Source organism: Augochlora pura, chromosome 6, assembly GCF_028453695.1.
Source record: "Augochlora pura isolate Apur16 chromosome 6, APUR_v2.2.1, whole genome shotgun sequence".
Taxonomy (NCBI): domain Eukaryota; kingdom Metazoa; phylum Arthropoda; class Insecta; order Hymenoptera; family Halictidae; genus Augochlora; species Augochlora pura.
The window spans coordinates 3953883-3977631 of NC_135777.1; the positions used below are offsets into that span (position 1 = coordinate 3953883).

Below are 23749 nucleotides of genomic sequence, written 5' to 3' on the forward strand. Positions count from 1 at the left end.
AGGAATATCGAAAACTTCCGGGACGGCTGCCACCGTGTTCTCCGATGTCCGTAAAACGTTCGATTTTCTTTCTTGGTGAACGTTGCTCGAAAAACTGACGGCGTAAGTTTCGTCGAGATCGGTTCTCGCAACTTTCCAACTTGCGCTAAGTTGCAGGACAAATATCACGGTGTTGTTATTAATAAAATTTTTGCAGGAATTTATTAATGTATTAAATGTATTATAGCAAAACATAAATTAACGTAATTTGGTAATATATGTTATATGTATTGTTATTAAAGAATTGAGTTAATCTCTCATTTAAATATATATGTAATATTTAAATTATTAAATTTATATATTATATATATATATATATATATTAAATTTAAATTATATGTATTGAAGATAGGATTGATTCTTTGGTTAGATGTGTGTATATATATATTTTCATCTGATTTCGTCTAATTTAAGAATATTTGTAATATGTTAAAATAAGTATCATGCTTGTAAGAACTATATTTATATATACGAATCAAACTAAAAATGTATTAATGCACATCTAATTAATTAAATGTGAAATAATTCACGGGTTCCTAGTATGACACTTATACTTTGCACGCAACGAGAAGACAGCTTTGTATCAACAGCTTCCCCCTCCACTAGCTGCCCCACTGCCGCAGCTAGATCACTCGTTATTGGCCGACGGTGACCGGTAGCTGCTGTAGTAGAGGGGAGACGTAAGCATAGACGTGCCTGTTTATCGCGCGCGAACTATATCTTGAATTTCAAACGTGTATTAACACGTGTACTTAACTAGAGATAAAATCACAGCCTCTAGTTTAAAGAGCGTAGATATCGTTGACCTAACCTCAAATTTAAAATATCTGTTAACACGTGTACTGAACTAGTGAAAAAATCCTAACTTCTAGTCTAAACCGAGTGCATCCCAGCGATGCATAAGCAGCTGAAACAGCTGTTAAAAATGTCGAATGGTGAGGGAAGCTTTCGAGAATTCCGTGGAACGGGTCTTTATCTGGTCGACACTCTGACAAGAGCTTATCTTCGACGAGTTATCGATCCCGTTTTGGGTATCTCGATGCAGAATCAGAGCCGAAACGGCGGACGGAAGAACGCCGACGAAGTCGACGCGTTTCGACCGATAACTTGCTCTCCTCCAACCCTTTCTATCCGGCTCTGTGCCATCCCCTGAATAGCATGCAGGCGTCGGCGGCGCTGCCGGCCACCTCTGTATCCACGTTGCAATGTTTTGCTGGCGCGTCGCACCGCGTCCGGCCTCGAAAAACCGAGTCGCGAAATTGGAAGCCGGCCAAGCGATTGCGGAATCGGCCAGCCCCCTTTAACCTTTGCCCTATCGCGCGCGGTCTCGCCGGCCCTGTCACCGTTTCTCACCCACTTCTCTCTGCCTCGTTCGGAGGAACCCGCGCTCAACCTGATTTTTCACCATGCTCCTTTTCGCCTTTTTCCGTACCATTTCATCCCCCTTCTTTTCCTATCTTTCTCTCCCTCTATGTCTCTCTTTCTTTTTCCCTCTGTGCAGTCGTCAGAGTGCATCGTACTTAAAATGCAGGACACAGTGGTCGAAACTGGAGACTTCAAGCTTTAATTCAAAAAAAGAATCATCATCGTACGACGATGTCTCGCGGAGTTATCGTTAATCGAAGTTGGCGAATCTTCGCTATGATGAACACAGTCCTGTGTCCGAAGGGGTGCCAAAGTGGTGGGAATGTAAGACTCACTTTACCGTGCTGTAACTTCGCGAGAAGAAAATCGCAGCTGGTTTTCTTTTTATAGAAATTAAAGAGGTAGGATTCTACTTTATTTTCTGGTAAATGGCATGTCCTGTACATTTCAGGGGTTGTAGCGGTGAGGGTCCATCGAACTTAAAACACAGAAAATTGATCTCAAAGTAGAGACCTCAAACTTTCATTAAAAAGAAATCATTATTTACGATGATGTCTCGCGGAGTTATCGACATTTTACTATAACGAGGACGGTTCTACATCTGAATGGTTGCTGTGGCAAGGGTTGCCAAACTTAACGAAACGTAAGTGTTACTTCAAGGTGTTATAACTTCGCGAGAAAAAATCACAAGCCGCTTTTCTTTCTCCGAGAATTAAAGAGAAAGGATTGCACTTTATTTTATTGTCATCGTTTGTCACTTGCTTCTCCGCCTCGTTCGGAGGAACCACGCTCAACCTGATTTTTCACCGCGCTTCTTTTCGCCTTTTTCCATACCATTTCGTCCCCTCTTTTTCTGTTTCTCTTTTTCTCGCTTCTTCTTGCTCTTTCTTTCTCTACATTTCTCTCCTTGTCTCTCTCTCTCTCCCTCCCTCTCTCTCTCTCTCTTCTCCTTCTCTCTTTCTGTCGCTATCTTCTTCCCTCTTTCTCCTCCATCCGAGCACTCCGCGCGCTCTCCACACCCCTTCTTCCGTCGTTCCACCACTCGGCGCTTCCCATCGCCGGCATTTCTATTCGCTATCAATCTCCCGATCCACCCGATGGGAATGATGTCCCTCCGAGTGGCGTCGATGACCCTCCCGAGAAGCCTTTCGGTTTCATAAACGGAAGAGGACCGCCTTCTGTCCGATATTTCGAGTAGCTAGATCGAGTCGCTCAAAGCGACCTCGTAATTCAGTTACCTGGCAAGCACCTGTGCCTGTCGTAGGCTCGTGCATGCTCGAGTGCACGGGCTACGGCCGTTGTTCTTTCGAGCACCGTTCTGCCCGCTCGACGATGTTTCAAACGGCATGCTATTTCATTTGACTATTGTTTAATTTATTGTACGATCGTCGGATTGAATAAGGCGTGGTTCGCAGTTTTTGATCAAATTGCTGAGACGATTTTGTCGAATTAAGTCTGATAATTGTCCACCAGATTGTTTATATACGTAGAAGAACATTGATTTAAACAAATCACTGTGGACGTTTGATTGTATAATATTGTCCGATTTTTATTATTATTTGCGCCATTTCCTTTGGCCAATTTGAGATAGAGAAACAAGGAAGCTATTTACTTTTGCTCAATAATAACTCAGATAATAATTTACTGTGTAAACAATTTTAAATAATAAATTACATACTTAGTAATAACAGCTTAGTTATTAACTATACAAAATGAAAAATTTCTGCAACAATTGCAAGATTAATTTTCCATTACCACCCTCCTCGGTTCTATCGAAAATACATAATTCAGCAGCCTGATAACTTAAAAATTATTATAACAACGAAGCAATTTATCATTTGAATCCACTGTACACCAAATAAATGATTTTCTTCCCCCAAATAACGGCCTGCTATCCGTCCCTTTTTACGAACAGTTACGTTCGCTCTTCATTTCAAATAAAATTTGAAAATGCCCGCGTCGGGCTAGGGGTTGTAAAAAATCGCTACTCATTTTTTCGAGTTTAATATCCGTCCCCCCCTTTGGTCGTATCGACTTGATATCTCGCAGGCGTCTTCGGCCGGTTCCACCCCCGGTTTTTGCGGGTCGTTGTTCCGTCATCAAGCGACCGACGTAGCCGATCCCCCCCCCCCCCCCCCCCGCGTGATCGTTTCGTCGTCGAATAACCTATTCCCGCGCGACCGAAAGATAAATTCGCTCTTTTTTCTCCGTCGACGGTTCAGGGATCCATTTAGGGGTGGCCGAGATGACCCTACGGGGATGAATATAACAGTGTCACCGAACCATGATGGATTTAACTCGCTTCCTGGTCCACCTCCCCCGCCGGCGTTGTCTCCATCAGGGGTTGCAAGTTTACTCGACTTTATCAATTACTTTCAAAAGCTGTCGACGTTACGAACAAACCCTAGTGATTATTGACAACAAAATGTAATAAGATATAAATGTATAGTAATCGTTCACAACAAGCTATAACGAAACATAATAAATCCAAGAGGATTTCTCAGTGGTCTGGGAGAAGAGGCGTCGCAAAAATCTTTTCTTCAACCACTGTGAACTGAAAATTCTGGAAAGAATTCATGAACGATAATTATAACAATACATAGATATTGTAAAAGTATGAATTATATCGTCACTATAGAACTTCCATAGGAAATCTGTATATTTTTCGATTTTACCGAGGTTTCTGATTTTTCACAAGCAGGATTATCAATTTAAAAATCTAGAGAAAACGTCAGAGTGTATATTCGAGTTCTTAACACGTCTCGGATAGTTTTTCAAATTATTTAAACGCCGTTAACTAGATTTATAAACGCCGATACCACCTCGTAACTACCCCATTTCGTCGACGCCTCCCTCGCATCTACGAAAGAATCGATCGGGCGAGCAATTTCATCGATCTACCAGCGTCGCGATCCGTCAGTCTCCGTCGTTCGTCCAAGCAACGCATGCGACGAGAATCGCCGTCGACACACACGGCGTTCTCGTTTTGTACCCGGTTCCGCAGCCTCGGTTTCGGCGCTGTACGTTTCAGAACGCGTCGAAACATTCGTCCGGAAAACAAAACCGGCGCAAACGAGGAAAAACAGCGAGAGAGGCGCGCGCGCGCGCGCGGAGTGTTTACCCGGAGCAAAGCGTGGGGTAAACGTGACAGGATGAAGGGGCCCCGGTGGAAAAAAAAGGGGCGAACAATACGGGTAGCGCGAGAAGAGAGAGAGTGGAGCAGTAAGAAGTCAAACGAAGTGGCGAGACCGGAGAAAAAAACCGGCCGGCTAATGAGCGGACGTCGGAGAGGAAACAGGGCGGGGAGGGGGAGAGGGAAGAACCTGGTAAACCCCGGACAAAGTGGGCATGAAAAATGAAAACGAGACGGTGGACGGCGGTTTTGCGGCGGATCTTGTCGAATAAGGGATTGGAGGACGCTTCAGAAGAAAGTGCTCCGGACACGTTGTCCAGGAAGAATCGGAAGACGTCGCGCGTATAGAACATCGTAATTTGCAATATCTTCCCTTTGCAGTGGAAGAGATTCCTTAAACGTCAGAGCTAAGATTGAATTATTTCAATCTAAATATTATTTCAATTTTATATGATTTATTTGACTCAGCACGTGGCGTTGAACTTATTAATTTATAGATCGTTTGCATTGTTAAGAGTGTTTTAAATGTAACAGAATTTAGTAGAATATTAAATAAATATATAAATATATGTATTTATTAAATATTCTTTTGAAATATGGTGTAGTTTATTTTAAATGACGTTGTGTAATTGTGGAGTGTAAAGGGTTAATATGGAATTAATAGAAATAATTGAATTGATTCTAATCTAAGCTTGTAATTTATGCTTGTCAGGATGTTAAAAAGATCAGTAGAATTCATTATAAAGTTCATTAGAGTTCAGTGAACAGTTACATATGACTTCAGTTACATATCCTAACTATTTCCATACGGTCTTCTTTATTGTTCAATAAAACCGTAAAATTTATCGATATTTAAAAAAATTGATCGACGACGGCCATCTTCCAACATGGCGTTCGTGTCGGAAGCCTCGTGACAAGTGTTATGCCGTCGAATATTAAAAATTACTCAGCGATTACATAAAATCTGGCTCTTTAACATAACCTTTACCTAAATACTCACGTGGCCAACGAGCTCGCGTTCGACGCAAGAACAACGACAATAAAATAAACGAATAAAAAGAAAAAGGAAAGAACGCAGTTCGCGTATGATGACCCTGTACCATGCTCCCTAATTCAGATCTCTCTCCGATTTGAGACTGGAATCGTGAACGGCTTGATAACGGAGGAGAGTCTCTTATCCGTCGAAGAGTATCGGACGAAAGGTCTGCAATCAAGCGGTCCCCGCGAAATAGCATAATAAATGGCGGCCGTTTAGGCGGGTTACGTGACCGGACTTAAAAATTCTTGCGGATATAACGGTCGGTTCCTGCTCGAGAGACCGGCAATGGGTCGTGTCCCATCAGCGGGAAACTCTGGGCGAGCAGTGTTTCACGGGTGCATTCGATTCCTTCCACTTCTCTCGACGATACGTGATTTCCGATCGTAGCCGAGCTGGCCAAGGCAAGAGAGAACGAGAGAGAAAAAGAGAGCGAGAGCGAGAGAGAGAGAGAGAGAGCGAGATAGAAAGAGATTTCGCGCTCCTTTCGTTCCAATCTTTCCCGGGCTATTGTCTCCCGTATCTCGCGTGTCCGATAATAATGGTACCGCGGCGAACAGAGAGAGCCACCGGCCGCAGCGCACAAGGGGTTCCCCATAGAAATTGTAATGGCCCGGCCGGCTCCTTTTTTCACGAAATTTATTTAGCTCGTAAATCGGCCCTCCCGCGAATTCTAGCCGGCCGGCGAACAGACCGTTTCCACTCGCGCATCGATTTTCAGATAGAATTTCATTTTTCCCCGAGATGTGCTTGCTATCGCCTGTACGGCCCACCCCGCGCACCACCGCCCCTCCCCCCGCGGTCCATTGTCTTCGATTGCGGCTCTTAACGGCTCGGTTCTGCATGTCGATCGACCTCCGGGATATTCTCGATCGGCTCACGGTTTCATTGTGTCGCCGGCGCGACGCGAGCGTACCCCCTGGACTGAGGAAATTATGACGAATCATCCGTTCGACGCGGCGATTTCTCGCAGCTGGTATAAACAGCTTCCTCGTTGACCCATTTGCGACACGGCATTGTTCGAAGTATTTTTCAATTTGTCGCCGCTACCACCCCGGATATAAACGTTACTAATGCATGCTGCGGAATACGCGGTTGTTTACTGTGATAACGCGTGCAATGATGCCGTTGATGTACTGGTAAAATGTACTGTAAAGTATAATGTGAAATGTACTGCAGGAGATGTTGTAAATAATACTGTAAAAGATACTGTAAATGATATTGTAAAAGATACTGTAAAAGATACTGTAAAGTATAATATGAAATGTACTGCAGGAGATATTGTAAATAATATTGTAAAAGATATTGTATGAAATATACTGTAAAGTATAATATGAAATGTATTGCAGGAGATATTGTAAATAATATTGTAAAAGATACTGTAAAAGATACTGTAAAAGATACTTTAAAATATTGTATAAAATATACTGTAAAGTATAATATGAAATGTACTGCAGAAGATATTGTAAATAATACTGTAAAAGATACTGCAAAATATTGTATAAAATATACTGTAAATGATACCGTGAAATATACGGCGCCTTTAAATTCCTCGCCTTTCGTCCTAAATAATTAAACAACTAAAGAAAAATTGACACCCACGCTGTCCTACATAACCTAGTTATTTCCACACGGTCTTCTTTATTTAATAAGACCGTAGAATGTCTCGATATTTAAAAAAATATGTATATATATAGGCCAACTTCCAACTGCGATTATACAAAATCTGGCATTTTGAGACTGCTTGTATATAGATTGTGCTTCTATAAAACGCTATTGACAACTTACGACCTGCTCGTCGCGGCACTGAGTCGTTAAAACGACGTCGTCGCCACTCTTGCGAGTTGCTCGGAACAAGAATACGAGTGTCTCCTACGTGTGCGTGGTAGTACTGTGTTGGATCGCCTCATCCTTAATTAACGGTGTTTCGGGACGCAGCACGGCGCCCCGAACGAATTGAAATCGATGCTACTCGAAAATAATCGAGCCGTCGTTTTCGTTGACGAACGGCGTCCTCTCGATCTCCTGGTGCGTCCGAGAGTGGACGAAATTCGCCGTGTGTCCCCGGGGCCTGCGCTCCCCGTTTCGTCCAATAGAGAGAGAGAGAGAGAGAGAGAGAGAGAGAGAGAGAGAGAGAGAGAGAGAGAAAGAGAGAGAATGATAGAAAGAATAACGTGAAAACCGCTCTCTTTCGCAAAAAGTTCTTCCGCCACCGATTTATCCAGCGTAATTGCATTTTTCCTTCACTCGGGGACCGGTTTTATTAGAAATAATTGAGTCCGGCCGAGGCTTGGCCCGGCCGACTGTTTTTGGTGCCGCTTTGTGGCTCTCTGTTTAATTAACTTCGACGCCACGTTGTCGGCGACCGGCACCAGTTTAGATCAAAGGGAAGGCGGCCTTGATATCACGGCTACCAGGGAATTGTATCGCCGCTAACACGGTCGGATAATACACGGAAAACTCGGATCACAAGTCTTCCTCTTAGGCGGGGCACACCTTTTTTACTCTACCGACTCGATTTTCTGTCTTTGCTTTTTGACGAACGACGCCATCGAACGAAACCCTCTCGGCACGAAAGCTCGGCGCGTTAACACTTGGACCGTCGAGCCGGAAATAATCTCAAACATACCGTGAAGGCAAAGCGATTTGTTTGAGAGACTGCAACTGTTATTGCTAGACCGCGGATTTTATGCATTTACGGCAAATACGAGCGGATCGAATAAAAAGCGAGGATGGTGAAAGAATTTCAGGATATTGCTGCATTACTTTTAATTCATTGAGTGCGGACACGGTTTTTAATCAAAACTGACGACTTAATTATTATTAGCGAGCGCGTTTGTGTATAAAATTATACAAATGAAATCCTGTGTATGCTAGTTTCGGTCGTATTATTTGTAATATTGTTTTAAGAACGTGACAATGTACGCGGTGTTCTGTAATGAGTACTAGGACAAGTTTGAAATAATTTCCAATGCAACTGAGAAGAATCTATTGTTTGCGGGTTGCGGGTGTTGAAGTCAGATTAATCTAGAGATCATATAGATCGAGTTAAAGTTATAAAAAGTCAAGTAGAAGGCGAGGGGTAATTACAACAATCCGCCATATTGGAAAATATATCCGCTCTTTGCTCGTCTTAGAAAAATTTCGGTTCTTCATGTTTTATATTAAACAAAGTTACAGGCGTCGAAGTCAAATTAATCTAGAGATTAAAATAACAAAAGAAAATAAACGAACGCAAAGAACAAAATAAATGTCCGATAATGAAAAGAGAAGTTACTCTTACGGCACCCCTCCTCTGATATTCACTTCCGCTTCACGGGGAACGAAAGTTGAATGGAAACGTGTTTCATCTTTCGGTAATAATGCCCCCAGAAATGCATAAAAGCCGGGCGATCGAGCGCGAGCCAAGTTTCACGCGAAAGTTCGTCGACATGAATTTTCGGTGCGGATCTTCGCGCGCGCGCGATTTGTAAGTTTCGCGGGGAATACTGGAAAGTATGATAGGGCACTCGTTGCACCGCGACAGAAACCAATCGTCGAAACTCGTAACACGATTTCAAAGCGAAACTTGAGGTCACAGTTGCCTTCCCCTCCCCCCCGCGCGCGGCGGCGGCGGTGTCCGGGTGTTTGCCGGATTTCGTCTCGCCGCACAGTTTTTCGTGTTCCGCGAGCCGGGCATTTCCATGACGGGAAAACGATGCCGCAGTATTTCAGCCGTTCGAACCGAAACGACTGGAGCTGTATTCCCGGGGAGGACTTCGCGGCCATTTTTCGAATCAATGTATTTATTGTCGTTGTTCGATTCGCGGTACGCGCGAAATCTCGAATGGTCTCGCTAAAATACGGACAACGCTTCTCGATATTTCTCACACTTACGGTCGTTAATAAAATTGCTCGTCGACCGGGAATATTTATTTTATTTTAGTATTGTAGTAATTTAGTATTTTACTATTTTAGTTTTTTAGTTTTTTAGTATTGTAGTATTTTAGTATTTTAGTATTTTACTATTTTACTATTTTACTATTTTACTATTTTACTATTTTACTATTTTACTATTAGCTTTCAAACTTTGTTCTCTAAACTTTCTGCTAATAAAATATACTTTACCCAATTATCTCAAAAACTATATAAAAACCGAGTAATTATTAATCGATTGTTCATCATTACATCCGTAATGAATTTACGGCACTACCGTTGTTAACGCTTCTATCATTTTAAACTGTAGCCGCAACGTTGCCAGAAGTGCAGCAAACACAGTCGAATTATTAAAGTCCGTCCGCGATGAAAGTTTCAGCGGAACAAGCACTCGGAGCAGTCGGCACGCGCATTCGTCAACAACTAACTACCGCGAACAATAAGTCTGAAACGACCGGCATTCGATCACGATAGCCTAATCTATCTTCGCTGCGGACCCACCTTCCAATTAAACTTGCCGATGCCTCGTCGTTCATTGCGACAAACAACGATGTCCGTTCAAGGAGCACCGCAAAAAGCAAGCTTTTCCGGGGCCGCGACGCGTGCAAAATTAACGACGCAGAAACGACAGCGTCGCTCCTTCTTTTTTCACGGCGTTTCTTTTCCCTCGATTTCGGCGAAGCGCGCGCCCTTTATCTCCGCATTCTCGAGATTCAAATGTTCCCGGTTTTCGACGTCCATTTCTCCGCAGACCGTCTCGGCTTATTCCACCGTCAACGTAACTACTAACAAATATTTTCCGTCCGAAAAATGATTTATAACATACTCCGCGTCAACTTCCGTAAACAATTATGCAATGAACGCGGTTGGCGAAAGAGCGCCGTCTACCCTTGAAAACGTGGCGTCTTCCAAGAGGACGAGGAGACTTTAGTTTCGTCGTGGAGAGAAGCCTGGGAAAAATTGATTAAACTCCACGCGGACGTTTGAAGTCGGAGAAATTCCGTGGACGAAAGCGTCCGTAGATTTTCGTCCCGCGTTCGAGTAAGAAACGCGCGGATATAAATTCAAAATAGACGTTGAAAAATAAAGACTTTTCTCGTTGGAATAAGTCGAGAGATTCGTCCGCGTAAGATGTTTTTCGACCGAGTTACAGCGGTTCGAACATCGGCAATTTTTCGAAGAAAATTAGCCGAGGCCCGCGGAGGAGAGGAGAGTTGCCGAGTCGCGGCACGGACCTCGTTTCTTGAAATTCCCCGGGCAACTTTACGGTGAATCTAATTATAGGTAGAGCCGTCCTCTTTCTACCGGCGCGGGTCAGGGATGGCTGACTTATCGGGCGAACGACGCGGTAATCCACTAATACGGCTAACAAACTCGCCACGTCCGACCCCTGTTTCCGTCGTCGGGCGACGAATACGCGGGGCCCTTTAAATGAACTTCTTTCCCGTGAATCTACCCAAGCCAGCCAAGCCGCAGCCCGGTTTCTTCGTTATCGGCTAAGAAGCCGGGTTAGAATGACTTTCGCGTCCCTCTGAATTTATAGACCGAGAGAGCCTGGACAGGTTCAGCCGTCGTCCCTCGGCCACCTCCCTCCTACGGAGTCCCACCCCGTCGCCTCGTATTTTCCTCCGGTGTCACCCCGGAGACGCCTTGGAACGGGTTAAGTAATCGACGGGTAACTCGGCGACGTGGAGCCGTGCGCGCTATTCCTTCACCTCCCCCCAACCCCCATGGAGAACCGAGCGTCGCGGACGGCGAGAATTCGTTTGGAACTTCCTCGATCTTACGCGAGAAAGTTTTATATTTTATAACGGAGCGTCGGTTCGTTAAACGTGCGACGATGTTTAGGCAAGTTCCGTCGATTAAGTTAGTCGCGGACGCGTTGAAACGTGATTTTACGAGCATTCGATTGGTTATCTGCCGCGGAGAGTAATTGATTTGTCGTCTGGACTTATCAGCGAATGATTTTATTGGCAGAGAAGTCATTCGTGGATAAAAGTCTGTAGTTATTGTCCGGGTGGGGATTTTCTACGATTTTTATTCGAAGTAGCTGAAGCGACGAATAAAAATGTCGACAAATAACACGCGAGAGTGAATAAAAGTGACTATAAATAACGATTTTATTCCGATAAATTGATATTTGTTATTTTCGAACAGTGTAATAAATATACGGTGAAATGGAAGGGTGGAATTTTATTCGAATGACGATCGATTCTGTACGCTACGCTGGCGAGTATGTGTGATTGAGTTATTCCGATCGAAATTCTTGTTTTTCGATGATTTATATTGGAATAAGGTTGCGGGTGTTGAAGTGAAATTGATCTAGGGATCGAACAGGTTATGCAAAAATGGTAGACAGTCGAGAAATATCCGGCCAGTAATTAACAATAGACGACAAAGTTGGAATATTTAACTGTTTCCCTGCTTGTCGTACAAAATCTCATTTCCAACTGATTTATATTGAAATAAGGTTGCGGGTGTTGAAGTCCAATTGATCTAGGGATCGAATAGGTTATGCAAAAATGGTAGACAGTCGAGAAATATCCGGCCAGTAATTAACAATAAACGACAAAGTTGGAATATTTAACTGTTTCCCTGCTTGTCATACGAAATCTCATTTCCAACTGATTTATACGATATAAATGTTGCAAGTGTTGATGTTAAATTGATTCAAAAACCGAATAAGCAATGTAGAAGTAGAAGAAACTCTATATAACCGTAAACGAATAAATACATATCGCTTTTCCGAATAATTTCGATGGGAAACTATCCTAGTCGCCGAAGTCAGCGTGCTCGATCGCGTATATTATATAAATCTACAAAACGTTGTAGCTAGGTGAAAAATGGTTTTAAGGCCGTTACAAATTCGGCCCTGTCGACGTCTATCACGTGCACGGCTGTCGGCCATGTTGGCCGCCGTATCTCTTCCCGCGCGTCGATCGGAACCTCCTCCTCGAACGCATTACAATAAACGAAATAAATATCACCGTCCGAAATCGCGGCCATTCTGTCGAATAAATTGCAGGGAAGTTTCCGAGAGCGAGAGAAATAGCGAGAGAAAAGAGAGAGAGAGAGAGAGAGAGGGAGACAGAAGAATCTGCGAAGATTAACTAGTTACGAGGAGGTTATAAATCTCGTTGTCTGGACGTCGATCACGTGATCGGTTATCGGCGGCGATCTCGGGGACTCGCGTAAATACAGAATCCGCGGGGTGGACCGAGCGCTCTTTCGTTGACGTACGGCCATTAAAAATGCATGGAGGTTAACAAGAGACGCGGGACGCGCGTCTTTTTTGCATTTAAAGCAACCGTCGCCGGCGACATTCGATAAATTGCGGCCGGTACACATTTTATATGTAAATAGGTTCAGCGAAGGAATTAGGAGCGGGTGTCGCGATCAAAAAACGAGGGAGGCCGGGCGGCGCGCGCCGAGCGGGTGCCCGGGGATAACACAATGAAACTATAACGTTCTGATCTATTTGCATTTTAATCGGCGAACTACTGGCCGGAACCGGGCCGCAATTTTTCCGCGGCGAAACAAAACGCCGGAAGTTCGTCCCCGGGGCACCGCGGAGTGTATTACCGGCGGCGGCGTCGGCGGGTTCTGAAATTTGCGAAAAAATGCTCCGTCGCCGGTGGCCCGCGGCGTATTAGATATTAATCATCCGTGTACGTGCGCGTATGTAAGTGGAACGGCCGATGTGATGGCATATTTTACCGTTAAAGCATCGACGCGCGGCGGCCCCCACCGCTTCGACGCCAACTGCGTCCACGCGTCCGCGCGAGCTTTTGTTCGGCCACAGACGGAATATCGAAATGAAAATCGTGTTCTGCCGACGAAACGCCCACGGAATAATCTCACGGTTACGAAACGTTAATGGAACAGGAATGGAACGGCTACGAGATATTTTATTTTTCGAACCGGAGCACGAGGTTTGCCGGATGCGTCGCGTTCATTTGTTTCGTTGCGCGGCCTATTTGCGTAAGCACGCTGGCGAGGATGTTGCGGGTGTTGAAGTCAGATTAATCTAATGATCGTATAGACGACATAGAAATGATAGAAAGTCGAGTAGAACGTGAAGAGTAATTACAACAGCCCGTCATATTGGAAAATATATTCCTCTCCCTGCCTCAGAAAAATCTCGTTTCCTCGTAATGCTAAATAAATCTTGCGGATGTTGAAATAAGCTTGAGTCACTGACAAAACAATCTCTATGAAAATGAGCGATAATTAAAAAAAATTGTTCCATTCGAGAAACCGGCGCGATTATATTAACGCGAGTCTCGCTGCAAATAGACAATAAACGATGCGAAGCGAGGAAACCGAGCTCTCGCGATGAAACAACGAAGAATATTGCAGTCTCTCGCCAGAGGACTGGAGCGAACAACTGCGGCTACAAGGAACTGTAAACATCGTGTTTTCCGAGGTGGCGGGAAAAGTTTAAACAACATCCATAATGCCTTTATAATTCACTTTGCCGAGTCCGGGGGTTTATTTCGCCGGACGCTGTCGGTTCTCTGTTACAGAGAGACAGAGAGAGAGAGAGAGAGAGAGAGAAAGAGAGAGAGAGGGAGGGAGAGACTGCCCCGGCTAGAACCTGTCGAATTGGGACGAAATTTGCATGGCTTGTTGTACAGAGAAGCGGACGTGAAATTAGAATTCTATCCGCACTTGAGAGAGAGAGCCCGGCGAAAGAACGGAACCGTGGCAGCCGGACTGTATCGGAATATGCAAACGGACGTGGCCACGCCGGCGAAGTTTCTTTTACTTTGAGCCGTGACTCACCTGGTCACGTTAATCTGATCGGCGATCTCCACGGTGCCCAGCTTCCGGTATCCGGCGAACAGCATCCCGTTGTCCATTAAACCGGAACCACGGCCGTCGATGGTCGCGTAAATGATGCTTTTGTTCGTTACCAGATACGTGCCCCAGTCGATGTTGAACTTCTGGGTGACTTGGTACGACTCCGGGCCACCGTACCTGAAAACAAAGCCGAATCTGTTGCAGAATCTATCAACGAGCCTGGAAAATCATTGCAGAAATTACGTTGATTAATTTGTATCAACGCTTTAGCGATTGATAGCCTATAAATCGGCTTTTTATCACGAACAATATAAATCGGTTATCATGGCAACCAATAATTTATTATAGCTTGTGCTACTGTAATATTATAATCTTAAAAAGATTTTTATAATAAATATCGTTTAATGCTAATATTGAAGAGTCTATGCGATTTTAAAGTTCACCCGGCATCGTTTAAGGAACCGGAAACGGGTTAAAAGCGACACATTATTTGTTTCGAGTTTGCAACGGAATGGATAATCGTCGTCTCTCCTGCACCACAATTAATTATTCTGATAATTCATTAAGCCGCGCCCGATCCGTGGCGAATAATAATTAGTATTTAAAATGGCGGAGTTATTTTCGCGAAAACCGACACGTAGAGAATGACCGCCCGATATATATATATGTATAATCGTAATATGAAATTAGGCGGGCCATTAATAATTCACGGCCGATCAAATGAGAGTACTATCCATTAGCGGTCGAGCCGACTTTGATTTAGGTGGGCGAAACTCGTCGCGGTCCATCAAGTGTTGTCAATCCGGCGCGAAGAATGGCCGATTCAATTTCCGGATTTAATTGCGTTACGCTACTTATATGTTTGCCCGCCGCGCCGGGATCCATGAAAATTAAATGAAAACGCGCGAGTACACCGCGGCCGTAATTAGTTCCTTTGGGCATCGCTCCGGCCGATCGATCGATCATATCCGTTCCACGAATTAACCGGCCGATCCCTTCCTTTTTTTTTCCCTCTTATTCTAGCCAGGCCGTTTCCAATCACCCGCCGAGAAATCCCGGAAATAATGGGAAATGAAGCGAGAAAGCCACTTGCGTGTAGATCGATCTCTTCGGAATCATTCTTTGTGCTACCCCGATCGTTCGATTCCTATTTTTTACAAAATACCGACGATTCCCCATTCGATTTGATCCTCACGAAAACGCGCAGGTGAAACAGATTTTAGATTTTAAATTGCTATTTGGCTATTCGAAGTATTATTATATTATATTATATGTATTATATCATATTATGCAATGTTATATTAGTATTTTATATTAAATATACTATGTACGAGAAGATAAACACTAGTTCGTATATACATACAGTCTATAAATTATACTGGAAATACAAGTAGAATAATAACAAAATGAGAATATTATAGTCTAAAGAAATATATCAATTTTTAAGAAAGAACAGCTTCCTTCGTAAAGGGTTAACATTAAAAGAGCAAACTATTCAACTATTTCTCACAAAATCGTTTCCGTAATAACAATTATAATTTCTATAAACTATCGGAACACCTTTAGAATTTTAGAACGCTCAGGTTTATTGCTTAAACAACTTAAAAAACGTTTCACAACTGAATAATCCGAGAGAAACGGCTTCCCGAACTACCAGACGATTATCTCTTTCTCGAGGGTCCGCCATTTTGACGCGCAGTGCAACTGCGCAGCGAGGTGGACGGTCCGCTAAATCCGCGTCAATAATCGTCGATTTAATAGGAAAAATGCCGCAAAGGAAATCGTTAAAGCCGCCCCTCGCACGCTGGTTAAATCTATCCCCCACGATCGTTCTCCACGGCATCCTCGCAGCATTTTTCCACGAATTTATTTCGCATTCAACGATCCGCCGTTGAATATGGCGGATCAGCGGCGAATCGACCCCCGTTAATATTCATCCCCCGAAGTGAATTAATCGCGGGACCCGGCCCCCTCCCCGATAAAAATCAACGACGCTCGTTTACATAGAGGCGAATGAATTTCGCGGCGATATTTCCGACGTTTCGCGACACCTTTTAATAGAATAGAGGTTGGCAAAAAACTTTTTGATAAATGATATAGCTGCGGCTGACGCGGGACCCCGGCGGTGCCGCGCGCGTCGTTTTCTCCGTTCCGTCCGCCCTTCCCGCCGTACGCCGCCGCCGTTCTCCGCGCTCTCCTCCTTTTTCTTCTGCCTTCTTCTCCACAGCTTTCCCGCCGAATAATTCGTATCCGTTCCCGCGAAAGACATTAAAGCCGTATTCATACGGGCCCTGGCCGGTATTTGCATATGAAAAATAACGGCTAACGAAACAAAAGCCGGCGAGGCGAACGAAATCAGGCGCCATTAAACGTCCTTTTATGCGCGGATTTTATCGACGCCGTTGGAAAAAGAGATTCGATTCGTATACCGTAAACGGCACGGGCCGTTTAGGTTAATGAATAAAGCCTGCCGGACGAACGTCTAAGATTCCAAGATGGCGGAGACTCCCATTTACAACATGATTTCCTATCAATTTTCCTAGCTCTTCCCATGCCGCGACTTTGTATTCATCTTACAGACGAGACTTTTAATGTCATCGAGAAATTATTTATTTATGTAGAATCATTATCTGTAATATATTATGTAGTATGTGCAATCTTTAATAAGTATTATTTGAGTCCGGGGAATTCTTCTTTACAGTTTCTCTTTTATAGACTCACTGATACGTCCAATGTATACAATTTAATTATAATAAATTAAATTTACATTATATATATATATATATATATTTGTAAGATTGTTGACAACCTTTGAAATTATTACAAGTTAATTAATATAACTAGACGGTAGTCTTTTATGGAAAGTAGAAATCGTTCGCGTCGATTGCAAGACACTGAAGCTTCGTAAACATCCATTTCTATTTTTAATTATTACATCAACAGTATAATAACATTCTTAAACTCTTTAAACACTTTTTTTAAACAAAGATTCTACAACGTTCTATTGATTAAAAAAAGGCAAATCGAACCGAAGTTCTCGATCGATTACCGTAACTTCTTAACGCGTCTCGTTACCGATTCAGCGGGGATGACTTCCGGTTTCTATCGCGACCGATCGAGTCGTTCAAATGTTCATAAACTGTTCGCAGAAACGGAATCGAATGGAATCGAACAGCTGAAGCTACGAGCGAGGAGGTTAGTCGATCAAACGATTCGCAAATTAAGTTCCGATGAAAATACGGAGAGTACTTTCGCGGACGGAATCAAGATGGCGGCGAGGAACGGTGGAAGAAAGAGAGACAGAGAGAGAGAGAAAGAGAAAGAGAGGGAAGAGAGATGTGGATGATGAATCGATTCGATCGCGGTGCTCGGAACGCATAAATATTTATAATCGTGGATAAACAGCGGAACGCTTTGTGTTCTGCGGTATAAATTTTCGCGAGCCCCGCGACGCCGAGCGAATAAGAAAACGGCAAGAGTCACCCCGCCGCGGATGCTTTCCGCTCCCTGTTCGATTGTTGCCACCTGGCAAAAGAGGATCGCTCATTTCCATCGGAAGCGTTGAAATTTACTAGTCGCGTCCTGCATAAACGCTCGTCGATCACTATACGTCGTTAGCTCGATCGTTCTTACGCTCGTTATTTATTTCTTTACACATTTTCGTTGTCGATGGCGACGAATGATATGAAATTCTAATGATCGAATCGGTTCTGTGAATTGTTAATCGTAATTAACGATGCAGAGATATCGTGAAATATTAGTAATGAAATATAATTTTACTAATAATAATATATAATATAGAATAGAAAATATAATAATAATAAAGTACGATACAAGATATAAAAAGAATAGTAAATTATATAATTATAATAATATATAATATAATGTAAATATAAATATATAATATATAATATAAATATATAATATAATATAAATATAAGATATAATATATAATAATATATATAATTATATAATTATAATAGTAAATAATATAATTTACTATATTACTATACTATAGTAAATATATACTCTACTATATTACTAATTTAATCTTCAGCAGATTAATTCAGTTGGCGAATTTCGACGATCAACTCCCCGGCCATTGTTGTTAATAATCGTTCAATCGAATCGAAAATTTTACCCGAGCCAACGCCGATTTTTTACTATTATTGTGGCAAGCATCGAATTAACCGGGTTAATTACGAGTCTGTTGAAAAACCCTGTGGGCATCGGGCACCCCCGACATGTATCGTTTAATTAACTCGTTAATCCCTCGATATTGCGTTAATACGGATATAATTGTGAACGATGAATTATTTATAACGCAAGGCAATTACTGTTACATCCGGGCCTCTGCGTTTAATTATGGCGGCGCCGTTAGTCGCGCTAATGAAGCGAGAATTTCGATAGAAAAAGAACCGCGACTCCGAATCAAATTCGAAGAGTTGATTTTTATACAGAGCGTTTATTTTATATTTGATTCGATATATTATTTGATATATCACTTGATATATTATCGGAAGATAATTATTATTCGATATATTATCAGAAGATTAAATATTACAGTATACTATTAAGAACAAGATGTCCATTACAAGTACAAAACAATTATATTTTTAATATATAAGTATTTTCTAAGAGATATTATATTTTCAAGAATTTCTTGAAACAAACTTATTCGCTATATTACACAAAAAATGATCAAACAGTACAACAGATTATTCAGACTAGAATATTTGTTACAATACGTAATAAATACATTTTCAATATATTATAATTTCAAAGCATTTATTTGCATCATTTCTTCGAGTAAAATATTCGATAAATTTATACGAAATAAATGTTGGAAGAGAATTATTCCTCGATCAATGGTCAACTTGGAATTAATCTAGCATAAACTATAGCAAGGTGTACTCACACGTAGATCAGCATGGGATACTTGGTAGCGCCGGACAGGTCTGCGTCAGGCGGGATCAGTAGTCGAACCGAGGCTTTGAACCCACCGGGCACCGGCACCTTGAACCGCAGCACCAACGGCTGCGACTTCTCGGCGATGATTTCCGAAACCGCCTCGTTGTTCTCCCACACGAGCAGCTTCTTCGAGTTCTGGAACGAGAGGCAAAGGAGGCGTCTCGTTCAGATTTAATCTTAATTTTGGATTACTGCCCAGAAACAGAGGACGTTCCGGGAAGAGAAAAACGGCGCGGGGGCGGTTCGGGCAAACGGAGCACGCCTGTGGCCTCGAGATCTTCTTGAAACCTGGGCAACGGCGAAACTCGATAGAAGCTCAGTCGATTCCTTTGCTTTCCGCTAATCTGACTTTTTCCAGTACATTAAAAATTATGGTCACCGTAACTTCCGCGACGCGACGCGAAATGAGAAGATGGAGGATAAAAGCACCACCGGCGAATATACCGCGGGGACAATTACGGTAAGACGGAACTATGTTACTCTTCTGTCGTGGTATCTACAGTGTGTGCGTGTCGAAGCTTGTCTTCTCTATTCATCTTTGCGTTCCTCTAACTTTCATATTGTATTTTCGATCAATTTATGTATAATTAACACGTTGAGGGTGTTACTAGAAAATAATAGAAGCGTCAGCAGGAATAAATGATACAAAAAAACATAGAAATAAATAACAGAAATAACAAAAGAAATGAATACTAGAAACACAATAATATATCCTATAATTATATATCAACTAGAAATATTTAACTTCTCCAATGAAATAAAAATCGCAACACTGCGGTGACATTTTATAGGAAATTAATAGACGAAATATTTTAATATCAGTAAAGATATTAAACGAAAATGACTGAACAGACAGTGTTGAATAAAGTAAACATCGATAACGATAGGGGTATCTAATTAAAAGCGTTCCCTGTTCCCTCGTATTTCTTGCAAACGTATCACCATCGCGGATATATAAATAATCAGTCTACTAGCCCGGACGTTATACATTTCACGGGGAGATTCGTCAGCGGTTGGTTATTATCGCGCGGCGCGAGAAAAGTACTGGGTATAGAGGTTCGTCGAGTTTATCGACAGTCAATAAATCAGAGCGCAGTGTCCGCGCGCCTCGGGACTATTCAATATTAATGGAAAATGAGCTGCGCGCGCGCGCGTTCCCGCGTTTCCGAGATTAGCCGCGCGCAAATGGAGAAAAAAATCGCTTCCGGCGATCACGATCGATACTCGAAAAGCTTCTTGCGCCGCCGAGGGGATCCGTTGTAAATTGCAATTCGCAATTTGCTCTTGTTCCGCCGTTTTACATAATGAGAAACTGATCAATGCTGCCCGAGGGGATTGCTCCACAGGGAGAAGGAATAATGCGCGACGCATTTTTAATCAATATTTTTCGCTGCGCGATGCACGACGCGATTGTTAGACGATTAAGAGGGATTTGTTAACGTTGCAATGTAATTTTGTTACGGTTTTTTTAGTTAGAATCGATTTGGATAACTCCGCGAGTCGAAAGAAAGGTTGGTTCTAGTGTTATTTTGCATTCGGTTTATGAATTATTTAGCTAAGTTATTCTTTATCTATTTATTTATTCGAAGCATTCTTTATTCGAATAATTCTTATCTATTTGGTCATTATTATTATTGCCTTAAACCGTATCATACTTATACGCTTATACTACAATTTCGTTGATTAAATACAATAGTTATCAATAATTAAATTCTTACGTTACATTTTATTATAAACATGATATATAATTTTCAATCGAATGTAATTATAATTCTTGAGAAGTTTCAACACAAGATTTGTATTATTTTCTTAATTTACACGCGATCGAAGTGAACGAGTCGCGGTCAAAATGGCCGTGGAACAGAAAGCGATCGAACCGTCAAAATTTTCGACTAATTTGCGCCGCGATTTATCAATAATAAGCTGCATGTTTCGCGACAGCCGGCGACTATAGAGGCAGCAGCAGCAGCGCGGCGTTTCCAGACTATTGTTGCGGCTCGGCGTTGTGTAACCCAACTATATAGCCTACAGTCATGATTCATTGTTCGTTGACTCGGTTCTTTTATTCATCGCCGGACTGCGAAGCTTTATGGTGGACGCGAGTGTTCGCGAAACTTTTATAAAACGCAATATTTATTGGAGTTTAATGCAGTCTAGCTTCGCGTTTCAATCTTCCTAGGGAAAGAGAGAGAGAAAGGAAGCGAAAGAGAAAGAGAGAGAGAGAGAAAGAGAGAGAGAGAGAGAGAGATAAAGAGAGAGAGAGAGAGAGTGGAAGAGAGTACATTGACGAGGAAAAGGGACATTCGTTTAATTCCAATCTCCTTCTGCTGTTCGATAAAAGAACACGGCGGTTTATTCATCGGCGTCTCAATCATGCGCGCGCTTCACTGTCGGGCTTACGAAACACCGGCGATGACTATGCGATTACAATGAGATCGATAAAGCCTGATTTACTGGAAAGCAATACATTTCGCAGTGTTGTTCGCTGATGAACTGCGGCTTTCTTCTTTTGATGTGCGCTTCTAACTGCATTATTCTTTTGATGTGCGCATCGATTTATACCGGAGACAGAGGACTTCGTGCCATTAGTCTACAGTGATTTCATTAACCTCTTAGGATTTTAATACGTTTCAAATTATACGGAATTCCTGGATTAAGAAATGAAATACTATTTCGTCTAGCATTTCATTTGATATGGGAATGGATTGTTATTTCTACTAGTATTTTATTTAATACGGAAATGAATTATTGTTTCAAACCAGTACTTCAATTAATATAAATTCATTAATGAAAATGACTGTCTAGTTCAACTAGTATTTCAATTTATATAGAAACGGATGACTACTTCAACTGATGTTTTAACTAATATAGGAATGAATTACTATTTCAATTAGTATTTAATTTAATATAATTTAAAATATATATATATATATATATATATATATATATATATATATATATTAGTATTTGATATAGAAATGAATTATTATTTCAACTAGCATTTTAATTACTATAGACACGAAAGACTATTTCGACTAGTGTATCAATTAATATAAAAATAAACAACCATTTCATCTAGTACTTCATTTGATACAGACATGGATGGCTACTTCAACTAGTATTTCATTTAATATAATGATGAATCACTACTTAAACTAGTATTTCAATTAATACAGAAATCGTAAAAGAAATATTTTTATTATAAGATGTAAAATTGCCATTTCCTTACGACGTGTATACACGTCATAGGCAGCTAACAGGTTAATTAATTATGTCGTAGCACACGTATTAACACAGTGGAGAGAAACAATACCTCCAAATATTTCTATCTCTTAGTTGGAACACTGTTACCCCATTTCTACTGGCAATTAGATTATTGCCGGTGAAGGTGGTAGACGAAAAAAAATGTTAGAGACGAACCGGATCGACGAGAGAGAAAGCGAGAGAGAGAGGGAGAGAGAAACGAAGAGCGTCTATCGTGACTGACGAATACGAGGGGACGGCGAGGAGAGCCGACTCATCGGCTCCCTTTATCAGCCCTTCGGACGATTACAACTGGTAATCGGCTTTCCTCGCGGACAAGCACCGTTCTCTCGGCAGAAGAAATAATTTCCTTCGCCCGGAGGAGGAGAGGCGATGAATGGGAAGTGTCTTGTTCTTGCCTCGCGAACCAACCCCTGTTCCATTCTCCAATCCCCATCCTCCGCCGTGGCCGCCAATAACCTTCGAGTGGGCCACTCGACCGACCGATTTCAAATGCTGGATTCGCAGCGACACAAAGAAGCGGAATCCTCCGCGGAAATTGAAACCCTGCGACGATGGATCAAACGACGTCCCTGATCGCCGCGGGTGTGTCGAACGGATTCATGCTAACTGATCCCAACGTTATCCGCGTTATTTTTAATTAATATTTATATCGGATAATTATTCTTTTCTCGAACATTTATGTAGGGATAAAAATGCTGTTCAGTGATTGGACGAAACGAAGGCGAAATAAGGCCGCGTTTCTTTTTAAAATAACTTTATTAGCGTGAAAATAATGTAGCAGCTTTAATAGATTTCTTAAATATTTATACTGTCATGTGTCTCTTTTAACTTTCGTCAGGCTTGTATAATCATAACTTAACTTGCTATCGTTTAATATTAAATAATCGGCGTTCTGGTGGCGCCATATGGCGACGAGCCGCGTCCACTTCGCTGCGCACTAGCTCTACGCAAGAACATGGCGTCCCCGCGGCCGACGGTAAAACTCCGTCTGTCACCGTACGCGCGTCGCGACGCGATCCCGCGTAAATAGCAGCCAGAAGTTTCGGTTTGAGCTTCCGGGATCAACAGTTCGCAGGAGCAGCGCGATTCCGTAAGAAAGATTATTTCACGGCTTAACGGATCATGGTAGATCAGAACGAATCCGGCGGCCATTCATCTCCGGGATTAACACCCACGGAAAAGGAGATTTATAAATTCCGGGAACCGCGGGGAGAAAGCCG

At 42.3% G+C, this 23749-nt stretch overlaps 1 protein-coding gene across 6 annotated transcripts in view; it reads right to left on the bottom strand.

The window, feature by feature from the left end:
* The window catches only part of LOC144471027 (venom dipeptidyl peptidase 4), a 370685-nt gene that overhangs the window by 14835 nt on the left and 332101 nt on the right, over window positions 1–23749 (bottom strand). For all 6 annotated transcript variants that reach the window (XM_078182680.1, XM_078182678.1, XM_078182679.1 and 3 more), the window contains 2 exons: window positions 19210–19397; window positions 14274–14468 (listed from right to left, as the gene is read on the bottom strand). In XM_078182680.1, the coding sequence (XP_078038806.1) occupies window positions 14274–14468; window positions 19210–19397 (383 nt within the window). The remainder of the gene's footprint in view (window positions 1–14273; window positions 14469–19209; window positions 19398–23749) is intronic.